Consider the following 12903-nt stretch of genomic DNA (forward strand, 5'->3'; position numbering starts at 1 on the left):
AATCCTGCTCAGCTGAACCGTATCTAATGTGGTTTAACAGCAGCATCCATCGTCACAGGCTCAGCGGGCAGCAGGTCGTCTGGAATGAAAATGATCTTTGATATTGTTCGGGCTTTCTTTCTGAACACAGGAAAAGGAAATGTTCCATCCATCCAAATTTTTTTTCTTTTTCTATCTATCTATCTATCTATCTATCTATCTATCTATCTATCTATCTATCTATCTATCTATCTATCTATCTATCTATCTATCTATCTATCTATCTATCTATCTATCTATCTATCTATCTATCTATCTATCCTTCCATCCATCCAGTCATCTATGTTCTGTTAGTCCATCCATCCATCCATCTATCCATCCATCCATCCTTCCATCCATCCAGTCATCTATGTTCTGTTAGTCCATCCATCTATCCATCCATCCTTCCATCCATCCAGTCAAGCATGCTCTGTCAGTCCAGCCACCCATTTATAATTCCGTCATTCATCCATCCATCCAGTCATCTATGTTCTGTTAGTCCATCCATCCATCTATCCATCCATCCATCCACCCTTCCATCCATCCAGTCATCCATGTTCTGTCAGTCCATACATCTGTCCATCTATTTTTCTGTCATCCAACCATCCAGTCATCCATGTTCTGTCAGTCCATCCATCCACCTATTATTCTGTCATCCATCCATCATCCATCCATCCTTCCATCCAGTCATCTATGTTCTGTTAGTCCATCCATCCATCTATCCATCCATCCAGTCAAGCATGTTCTGTCAGTCCAGCCATCCATCTATAATTCTGTCATCCATCCATCATCCATCCATCCTTCCATCCATCCAGTCATCTATATTCCATCCATCCATCCAGTCAAGCATGTTCTGTCAGTCCATCCATCCTTCCATCCATCCAGTCATCTATGTTCTGTTAGTCCATCCATCCATCCAGTCAAGCATGTTCTGTCAGTCCAGCCATCCATCTATAATTCTGTCATCCATCCATCCATCCATCCATCCTTCCATCCATCCAGTCATCTGTGTTCTGTTAGTCCATCCATCCATCCATCCAGTCAAGCATGTTCTGTCAGTCCAGCCATCCATCTATAATTCTGTCATCCATCCATCATCCATCCATCCTTCCATCCATCCAGTCATCTATGTTCTGTTATTCCATCCATCCATCCAGTCAAGCATGTTCTGTCAGTCCATCCATCCTTCCATCCATCCAGTCATCTATGTTCTGTTAGTCCATCCATCCATCCAGTCAAGCATGTTCTGTCAGTCCAGCCATTCATCTATAATTCTGTCATCCATCCATCCATCCTTCCATCCATCCAGTCATCTGTGTTCTGTTATTCCATCCATCCATCCAGTCAAGCATGTTCTGTCAGTCCATCCATCCTTCCATCCATCCAGTCATCTATGTTCTGTTAGTCCATCCATCCTTCCATCCATCCAGTCATCTATGTTCTGTTATTCCATCCATCCATCCAGTCAAGCATGTTCTGTCAGTCCATCCATCCTTCCATCCATCCAGTCATCTATGTTCTGTTAGTCCATCCATCCATCCATCCATCCATCCATCCAGTCAAGCATGTTCTGTCAGTCCAGCCATTCATCTATAATTCTGTCATCCATCCATCCATCCATCCTTCCATCCATCCAGTCATCTGTGTTCTGTTAGTCCATCTCGATTTCCCGAGGAAGCGCGTTGATGTGCGCGGTCTTGCTCTCCTCTGGTCAACGTGTGTGCGAGCGCGCTTTTCAGAGAGATGCTCATATAAGGAGTTCCACCATCGTCTACGTCATTAGATCCACGATCGAAAAAAAAAAATCTGCCGAAACTTGTACCAACCTGGAAGTAAGATTTTCAGCACAGAAATTCTCTGGCATTCGTCCAAAACATTTTTTTTAAACTTTGGCAATGTTTAGCATGAGAATCCATCTCTTTAACTCTGTGAACATCTCTGAATACACGAAACACCAATGTAGCCCCCTTTAACCTGAATATTTGACACTAGTGTCACAGAGTCTTATATTAATGACATGTGGCAGATGGAATGAGATGAATGTCACGAAAACAAGCTATATAAAATAAATCCTAGTGTAAGAAAAATATGTGTTACTCATTTTAAATCTAGGTATGACCAAAGGTGTCCTTTAGGTTATACAAGACTTACACATGGATATTTATTCTGGAAAAGTACAGTATATTGTTCATTCTATCGTATCTGTTATCATATCTGATGTCTTTCTGCTGTTTTGCAGGTTTTAATGCTCACGCTGCAGAACGATCCTCCAACTGTGGAGACTGGAGTTGAGGACAAAGAGATGCTTAAGAAGTATGGGAAATCTTTTCGAAAGCTTATATTCTTGTGTCTTCAGAAGGACCCTGCCAAGAGGTAATCTGAATTGACAGACCTGCCTTACTTGTTTACACAAATGAGTAAATTTGTGTCCCAGAATGCTGAATGGTGTGCAGACTTCAAAACTGTTTCCTTGCAAGACCAGAAGCTTCACCAAAGGCCTTAATACTAGAAGCAAACATATTGATCCGAATTGTGTTGGTATATTATTGAATAGCAGTTCATTGTCTGTCCTTCGTTTGCTCGCTATTTGGTCTCTCTAAAGATAAATCGCAGTCAATAAAAGAAATGCCACACAGACAAAGTAGCTCAAATAGATACGGATGAACTAATGCGATTTTGAGACTATAAATTGCTGCTGGTCTGTTTACTTTCTGTATCAGCTGCCTCATCTGGTCAACACAATGGACATTGGGTAGCAGGGCTATAGTGGTGGACTATAATAATTTTATATAATGGTAACATGATGACTGTGCAGTATCACTGTTCAATATTTATATAAATTACTAGGTAATTATACATTTTACTGTAAATTAAACTAATGACTTGTATATTGTGTGGTAGCTTTTTTAATATGTTAATTTAATTATTTTTTTAAAATATTATTTTAGATAGATTGATCTCAAACATTGTATTTTATTAAATATAATGCATGATTACATTATAAAAAGTATTAATTGTGTGAGAAATTGAGAAGCTTTAAAATTGTAGAACAATAGCAATATTGATATAAATGGCTAATTATAAATTTTGCTGTACATTAAACTAAATGAAATGAATTTTGGATAGCAGTATTTTATTATATTAGATATTGTATTAATATCTATATTTAATAAAATATATAAAATGTTATGTTTTATTTGGAATGGACTTGGTAAAAGTATACTCAATGTATCAAATAGATATAATATAATATTAATATTGATAATTAATCAAATACAGTTATCTAACAAACACAAATTTATTTATTTAAGCATGCATGCACATCTGAACTACTGGCACCAGCCTGGCCAGAACAAACAAATCTTTATTGTTGAGTGTCTTGAAATGTGGAGCTGTGTGAAAATGTCAGCATCAAGCCTCTTTCTCATCTCCACAGGCCCACTGCAGCCGAGCTTTTGAAATGTAAATTTTTTCAAAAGGCTAAGGTAAGGCAGTATACTGTATTCAACCTCCATACTTCAAATGCTTTAACCAGGGCTTCACAGAGGTCTGATATATGTTCTGTATTTTTCCCCTCTTGCCTTTGTGTTGTAGAATCGAGAGTACTTGATTGAAAAGCTGCTTAGTAAAGGACCAAATATAATCCAAAGAGCCAAAAAGGTACCACTGTCTCATTCTTCCCCACGCGTTTGAGTGTACTTTCTCCCTCAGGCCAGATGTTTCTCTGTGCTCTCATGTTCCGTGCTTTCTGTATTGATTAAACAGTGTGGCTGCTTTTGATTGAGGGATCGGAAGCCGTGATGTTTCTCACTGCAGGACTTTTGCCCTCAACACTCACTGAGTGTCTCTTTGATACTGAATGAATGCACTCTAACCCATTACTGGAAGAGCCGTTCATGCATGGACTCTCTAGTTAACCCTGTCCTTCAGTCTGTTCACTGTTTACTCTGTCTGTCCATCTAACATTCTATCTATTATACTATGCATCTATCGTTATATCTAGCATTCTATCTGTCGCACTATCTAGCATTCTAACATTCTAATGTTCTAACACTCTCTTATCATTGTAACATTCTATTGTTCCATTGTTCTATCATTCTGTCTGCCATTTCCTTGTTCTGCCATTTTTTACTATCATCTATCAATCTATCCATCTGTCCATCTATACATCTATCTGTCTATCCTTCTGTCTGTCTGTCTGTCTATTTATCGATCTACCTCTCTCTCTTTCCATTCTGCATCATGCATTTTTTTGTCATGTTTTATGCTTCATCAATTTGCAGATATAGACCCTCCCCTCTAAATTATAATTGTGTGGTGTGTTTCCTTACTAAGCAGCAGGTGGTGTGAAACTCATTCACGCTGAATTGAAGTCATTATTTCAGTTCATGCCTCTAGCAGACACGTAATGTCTCTGAGCACTGATGAGCTCTGAAGAAAAATGGGCTTTAATGGTGGCAACAGGGCGCTGCTTTTAAACAGCCGTTTGCATGCAGGCCGCATGTGTAATAGTGCTTATGGGTCGGCTATCAGCTCCCCACACCTCCAGCCTCTAAACGAATGAGAGAAACGGCGGCTAAAGAGCTGCACACATCCATGCATCCATTTAGGAGGAGTACTGAGTGTGCTGGTGGAGGCTATGACATTGATGGGCTGAAATGATGGGGGGATGTTGGTGTTTGCAAATGTGGGTTTGCTGGTGTTGTGTTGAGGTGCAGCTGACAGAATGAGGGAAATATGCTGTGCATATATAGAATATTGACAGAGATTTTGCTGGTGATATAAACATTATGAATATTCCTTTTTATTTGGACATTCAGTTTGCAAAAGACTGTGCCATTAGTCTAATATTAGTGCATATTAATGGTTATCTTTAACTAAATATTATGTTAATTTAGTTGATTAAAAGCTTTGATTATTTTATTTTATTGTATTTGTTTGTATGGGTAAACATTTTGAATGTTCTTTTTTTAAATAACAAAAATACTTTTTACTACATACACACTTGCACAGTGTAGTTTTGGGTCTTCACTATAAATAGTTATTTTTATATTATCTATTAGTTTTCTGTTAATGTATATTTATTCTTAATTTGAGTTTTATATTATTCATTTTGCATTATTTACATATATATATGTATGAATGTGTCTGGTGAAGTTGAGTGCATAAAAATTATGTGTTTTATTGAAATTTTTAAATAACTATTGTTATTATTATTATTATATAAATAACTAAAATAACTCTATATATATATATATATATATATTGCATGTATTAAATATTGCATTTTTTGCTATATTCTCCAGCTACAGAGACAAGATAATTGAGAGAGGCTCCTAAATGCATGCAGACTTCCTTGTGATTCTTTCAATAGTGATTTTTAGGTCAAATGACCTAAAACGACTGATAAGGGGATTTATTCCACAGTAGGTGACCGAATGAGTGCACTTAAAAGCCGCCTGTCAGATTACCGCACAGCAAGACTGGCTTATTTAGAGTCTGACTTGTAAAGAATAATCACTACAGCAGATCCATTTAGAATTGATTTTGTTGATGTGTGATGGTTTTTTAGTTGTCTGAAGTGCTAAGAGAAAACTAGTCGTGCTTTCAGTAATAGACTCTTCTCAATGAGAGAAGGGAGAAGCAGACGTAGTGGCTGTTGTCTGGGTGGAACGGAGCCCATGCGTACTTGTTAGATCTGACAGCAGTTGCAGTCATGCGAGGCGTTGTATTCAGGGAAAGGAACCTCTGGGAAATGTAGGTTTAATTAGACATCTGAAACGTTATTTGTAGCACCTGGGTGGGGATATTGGAGTTGTTAGTGGGATGGTACAGTAGTGAATCTCGTTAACAAACCGCTGTAAGGAACGTTTTCACTAACAGTGAATAAAACGGCGTATCCGACGATCACTGTCTGTCCTCCCAGCGGCAGTCAATGCATTGCACCGCAAGCAAAATTGCAAAAAGTTAAGACCTTTTTACAGAGAGTTTATTTTAAATGAATGATTTATCTAAACCCAATTGGCAGCTTTCTTGTTGGGGCCCGAGCGCTGTTGGTGTGAGGACCGTATTATTGACCGTAGATTGCTCTGTTTATTCTTCTTTCTTTAAATTGAATCACATTTTTTGAGGCCTAAACATGAAACTTTGTACATCATCATTAGAATTGGCAAAAATTTACATCTGATAGGATTTTCAGAAGTGGGCATGGCTCGATAGCGTTACCTATAATGTTCTAACGAAGTGGCCCTCAAGCTACATTTCACGTACATATACGAAACTTGGTACACACGAATAACACAAATGCTTACAAAAATGTCTGCTGGTTCAAAAACCGAAACCCAACAGGAAGTTCGTTATTAAGAATTTCCTGTACAATTTCTGTGCAGTTTCTGCCATTTTCAGGCCTTGTACTTTAACAAACTCCTCCTACAGTTTTAATCGAATCATCCTGAAATTTGTTGAGTGTATGCATAAGGCCTTTGTGACGTCAAATTGTGAAGATCTTGAGTTTTCGTCAAAGGGAGTTTCACTGGCGGCCTGACAAATTTGTTGTTTCGCCATGAAACAGGAAGTTGCTGTAACTCAGGCAAGCAATGTCCGATCTGCCCCAAACTTCACATGTTTGATAGAAGTTCAGTCCTGAACACATTTGTCACATGCCCAAATTCAGTTAAAGTCATAGAGCCACCTGCTGGCAACAGAAAGTGTTATGTTTAACACTGGTATGGACTCCTAGCAACATAATAAAAAGCATAAACAAGTGTTAAATAGGCTGGCAACATGCTAGAAACATACTCAAACATGTTAGCAACACTTAGCTAAGTGCTAAAGCATGCTATTAATGCAGTAAAACATGAAGTTACTGTAACTCAGGCATGCAATGTCAAATCTGCCCCGAACTTTACAAAGACTCCAGGCTGAACTAATTTAAATGTAAATTTATGCATTTAGCAGACGCTTTTATCCAAAGCGACTTACAGTTTTTAAAATGTTTACCTATCATGTGTTCCCGGAGAATCGAACCCTACATGCCCATATTCAGTTATAGTCATAGCGCTACCTGCTGGCAGCAGGAAACTGGGCAGATATAAATAACTTTGACATGTTTCTCCTATATTTACCCCTTTAAAAGAATATTGCCCGCTGTATCAAATGTAATTTATTTCTGTGATCAAAGCTGAATTTTCCGCATCATTACTCCAGTCTTCAGTGTCACATGATCTTCAGAAATCATTCTAATATACTGATTTGCTGCGCAAGACACATTTCTTATTATTATCAATATGAAAAAAAGTACTGTAATAACAATACTGCTTCATATTTTTTGTGGAAACCCTGATTTTCTCTCAGGATTCTTTGGGGTTTCAGACATGGCTACAGTGTGAGTCTGGAGTACAGTGTACAAAAATTGTGAATTATGAAATTGAATCACGACCCTCATGAATATTATGATGAAGGATGTGTCAGTGTCAGCAGTATGTGTGTGTCCTTTCTGTAAACTCGTGTCTGTCCTCAGTGCTGATGTGTTTGTGTGACCCAGCCTCACTCCCACATTATGTATCCAGCCCACAGAGAGAGAGAGAGAGAGAGAGAGAGAGAGAGATATGCTGTCATGTAAGGACTCTCTGACCTGAACTACTCCTGACAAACACCATTTCTCTTCCTTACCTCACTTCCTCTGTCTGTATTCCTTTATCTCTCTCTCTCTCTCTCTGTGGTTGTCTGCCTCTCTCCTTCTTTGTCATTCTCTTTCTTGCTCTGTGTCTTTTTCTCCTCACCGTGAGACCTTTCATAGGACTTGAATATTAGTAGCTGCGGTTCTGTTCGGCTCGCTGTGGAGAGGATCAGTATTTGACCTTGGAATTTGAAAGCGTTTCATCAGTGACGTCCACCAGAGCGAAACAGAATTAAGCAGCACTGTGAAAACCATGATTTGAATGTGTGCTTTATTTGGCCTTTGAGTTTTCAAACACAGCGTCATTTAAAAATAACCAAAGAACTTCGATTCTTTTTTATTTATTTTTTATTTTAGGTCTAAAATATTTTTTTACAAATATAATAATTTTTCAAGCATTTTCTGTTATTCAGTTTGACCTGAAAAAATTAAATGACCTTGACTCTATAAATATTATTTAGCTGCTGTGTGACAAAAAAAAAAATGTAGATTAGAATACGCTTTGACTCATTTTGTTAATAATAAAACAAAGGATTAATAAAATGTTAATATATTTATTTTAAAATATAATATTTTATTTATAATATATACTAATAAAACATACTGAAATAATCATAAATATATATTATAAATTGTAAACAGTAAAATATATTTATTTTATTTTTTTTCAGTCTCCAGACAGGCAACCTAAATATATTTGACTTTCCGGCCCACAATTATAGATCATAAAAACCATATATCAAATGAATTATTACATTTTTATTTCAGTTGTACATCATAGAAAGAATTCAATTAATTATATATGTGATTTTTCATTCAATTTGATGTACTTTAAATTTACCTGGGAAAAATAAGATCCAGATAGAAAGATAGATGGATAGATGGATGGATATTTAATTTAATTTAATTTAATTTAATTTAATTTTATTTTATTTTATTTTATTTTATTTTATTTTATTTTATTTTATTTTATTATTTGATGATGGGTTTAGTATTACTTTGAACATTGTCATGAGAACCATTATTATTTTTAGTATCTTTTAGTTTCATTTTTTAAAAAGTTATATACATTTTTTAATCATTTTTTTTTTGTAAAAATACAAATGTATCACATTTTGATTACTTTGAACTTTGTGATAAACATTATAATTATATTAGTATTTTTGTTATTTATTCATTAAAATTTGTATATTGTGAATATAAATAATACCTAATACATATTAAATACAGTATGCATATTCTTAAAAAAATAAGTTATGTGTAAATTCATAAAATTTCTCTACATGATTTTTAATTCAATTTGATGTACTGTAAAAGTGCCTGGGGAATATAAGATCTAGATGGATGGATGGATGGATGGATGTGTCTGGTGAAGTTGAGTGTTTGTGCTTCGTGTCCAGCAGGGGGCAGTTTGTGCTTTGTTTCTCTCAGCGTTTCATGCTGGAGCACATTATTTTGATTGTAATAATCTCTTGTTATTGAGTTATACCTGTACTGAATTAAAGATGTTACTCAGAATGTCTAGCTATAAAACTGTCTTTATTTCTCTCTTCTCATTTCCGTGAACAAAGCTTTAGTGACACGACTATAAACATTTACTGCACTGCCCAAGCATATGAAGTATGTATACAGTAGAGCAGAAATAGAGATGAAGTGAAATAAATAGAGTGCTATACGAATAAATTTGGATAGGCCTACATGTTTTTTTAATGGAGTCTCTTATGCTCATAAAGGCTGCATTTATTTGATAATAAAAAAATGAATATTATAAAAAAACAAACAGTAATATTATTGCAATTTCTAATGTGGATTTCCTGTATTATTATACTTTAAAATATAATTTATTTCTCTCATCAGTCACATGTGTCATCAGTGTCACATGATTCTTCAGAAATCATTTATCATCAGTATTGAACCTGTTGTGATGCTTCATATTTTATTTTGGAACCTGTGATATAATACTTTTTTCTTTAAATCTCTGATTAAAAAGGTAAAAAGAATGCCATTTATTCCAAATAGAAATCTTTTCTAACAATATAAGTCTCTACTATCACTTTTTATCCATTTAACACATCCTTTCTGAATAAATGTATTAACTTCTTAAAAAAAGAAAAAAAGACTGACCCCAAACTTTTGAATAGCAGTGTATATTGCATACAGTCATTTTAAAAAGCAATAATATTTCACTAAATTACTTTATTTTCTGTATTTTTGATTAAATAAATGTGAACATAAGAAAAAGTTTTTTTTTTTTTTTTTTTTTAAATCTTACTGATCTCAAACTTTTAAAAGTCACTATATATAATAAGGATTTCTGTATTGCGAACATCATTGGAGTGATTTCAGTTTAATTTTATTTAGTTTCATTTTTTAATTTACCTGCGCAAAAGAAGTTGTGCCAATGGCCCTAAAAAACTACAATTATAAATAACAAATGCAGAAATACATTTTCTGAATACATTTAGTTACCCCGATGTTGTTTTGTCTTTCTCTTTCAGCATTGTATTGATTTGTTTCAGTAATTGAATGTCTGCATCACAACACTCGATTACGTATTCAGTTTTCTAAGAGAGCAATTTACTGTTGGCTATTGGAGCTCTCATAATGTGTGTAAATGAGAGTGTGTGTGTTTGAGCGCTCTGAGCCGCTGACCCACTCGTGTTGTTCATAAGCACACAGCCCGCAGGTGCAGTTTGTCATAATGCACTGATGCTTATTTGCTGCTTTGTTTGTCTGTGTGTTATTTTTGAAGGATCCCGAGCAGAAAAAGCAGCTCACAGTGGATGCTGGGAAACGGGTACATGTTATCTCAGTCGCAGAACGCTTACTTAATGCTTCTCGCCTTTAGACATGTGTGTGTCTGTGTGTGTGTGTGTGTGTGCAATGTTTCACCTCTCGTCTTGAACTGCAAGCAGAGTAAATCTCCTGGAAGACAGTGTGTCTGTGTGTCAGGACGGGGCGGCTGGATGGATATGTTGCAGATCGACTGAGTTTCTCGATCAGGCCAATATGATTTTGTCAGTAGCCTCTCAGAAGAGAGCAAACTTCAGAAAGTGTCATTGATTGGACGCTGTCTGATCTCCACAGTCTAGTGCTTCATATTTCACAGACATACAGAGGATTTAAGGTCTTCTGTGCCTTTTTGATAGAGTTATCACCGGTTGTGGAATTAAATGGATGGAACTAGCTATAACTCTTAATAGTCTTGTGTAGTACCAAACTTTTGAACCTCACACATAGACTAGAAGAGACTAGCTGAGATACATTATTTTATTTTATTTTATTTTATTTTTTATTTTTGTTGTTGTTGATAAGTTTACTATTACTTAGAAAATTGTCATGAGAGCCATTATTATTTTTAGTATCTTTTAGTTTCATTTTTTTTATGTTATATACATTTTTATTATTTAAATAGGTATATTTGTAATCATTATTAAAAAACAAAACAAAACAAATGAATAAGATTTTGATTACTTTGAACTTTGTGATAAACATTATTATTATATGAGTATTTTTTCATTATTCATTAAAATGTGTATATTGTGAATATAAATAATATCTAATATTAAATGCTGTATGCATATTCTATCAAATTTACATTACTTTGAAAACTGTCATTAGAAACATTATTTTAAATATAAATATATATATTTAAGAATTCGGTTTCAAGGATATACTATTCAGACACAATAAAAATTGAACAAAAACCACACATTAGCTTAAAAATGTTTGTGTATCATTTGGTACCAAAAGTAATAAATATTTTTGTAATTATTTCACTGACATAAATACATATATATATAATATATGTATACAAATTTAGAATTTTATTCTTAAAATATATTTTTAATAATGACTTTTTTATAAAAATAAAAGAAAACAGAAATGTTCACATTTTCATTTGAACATTGTCATAAAAAAATGAGTTTTTGTCATAAAATTGTCATACTTTTTTTTTTTTTTAAATATGAATATTTTGTTAAGAATTCATTTTTAAGGATAAACCATGCTGACACAAAAAAAAAAAAAAATAAGCAAAAAACACAAACTAGCATAAAAATACTTGTGAACAGATTACTAAAAGTTATTTATACCATTAGTTTCACAGACACAAGTTCTGCTCGGTTTAATTCTCTATAATTGTTCTCTAATTCACATGCTGCTAACACACATCTTTCAAAGTTTTGAAGACACTAACTTGGCAGACTTTAGCAAGTAACCAGTGTTGATCTTGTCGACCTGGTACACTGTAGAGAGAAACTGATTTCTTGTTGGACGGATAGTAAAACCAGTGTGCCCTTATTCTTGGAAATTGTGTAAAGCCAGCCGATCAGATTAGAGCTTGCCAGACTCAGAAAAGGCTTGTCTAAATGACAGGAATTTAGGGATGTTGTTGAGCAGAATTGCATGGTTTCAGGAGTTGAGCTGATCCCCTGATTTGCCGTACTTCAATGCACATTGAGATCTTGTTGGCCAGATTAAACTTTAGCATGCTTTGAAAGATGTGTCCTGCTGAAAAGAGCCGATAGTGGAATATTTCAGCACTGGTTACAGACACTGAGCAGGTCTCCAAAAAAAGCTGGCTGTTTTGTTGAAGCTAGGGCCGGGAGATGAATTAAATCTCACTTCACTGACCCAGAGAAATAAGCCCTGTAAGATCAGCACAGATTATATCGGACACACTCCGAAGCGGGACGCTGTAGAGCACATCACTAGGCTTCCGAAAGTACAAATGCCATTCATTTCCTCCATAGAGAAATTGATTTTTAAAAATCATTTATAAACATACCAAGTTGGACCTGGTATGAGCCTTGAAGATGGTTAACAAAACTCTCAAAATAGTTTGAAGCTCTTATGGAGGAAACGAATCAGCACCAAGTCTGCTCTGAAAGTGTGGAGTCACTGCTGTGAGTTTGACGGTGTGTCCCGTTGTCTCCTGCAGGTCAGAAGGGTTCCAGGGTCGAGTGGTCATCTGCACAAGACCGAGGATGGAGACTGGGAGTGGAGTGATGACGAGATGGATGTGATAAGTGAGGAGGGGAACGCTGCTGTCAATCACAGAAGGGTAAGTGTGGCCTTCATGTGAATCATCGTTCTTAAAGGGATAGTTCGTTCAGAAATGCTTTATTTATAAATGTGTGACCCTGGAGCACAAAAGCAGTCTTAAGTCGCTGGAGTATATTTGTAGCAATAGCCAAAAAAAATCA

The 12903-nt window shown here is 35.3% G+C and overlaps 1 protein-coding gene across 1 annotated transcript in view; it reads left to right on the plus strand.

The window, feature by feature from the left end:
* Nucleotides 1-12903, plus strand: part of LOC132095524 (STE20/SPS1-related proline-alanine-rich protein kinase-like) — a 59309-nt gene that overhangs the window by 15486 nt on the left and 30920 nt on the right. The window contains exons 8-11 of the mRNA XM_059500605.1: nucleotides 2258-2391; nucleotides 3455-3503; nucleotides 3613-3678; nucleotides 12639-12761. Of these exons, the coding sequence (XP_059356588.1) occupies nucleotides 2258-2391; nucleotides 3455-3503; nucleotides 3613-3678; nucleotides 12639-12761 (372 nt within the window). The remainder of the gene's footprint in view (nucleotides 1-2257; nucleotides 2392-3454; nucleotides 3504-3612; nucleotides 3679-12638; nucleotides 12762-12903) is intronic.

The sequence above is a fragment of the Carassius carassius genome, chromosome 19 (assembly GCF_963082965.1).
Source record: "Carassius carassius chromosome 19, fCarCar2.1, whole genome shotgun sequence".
Lineage (NCBI taxonomy): Eukaryota > Metazoa > Chordata > Actinopteri > Cypriniformes > Cyprinidae > Carassius > Carassius carassius.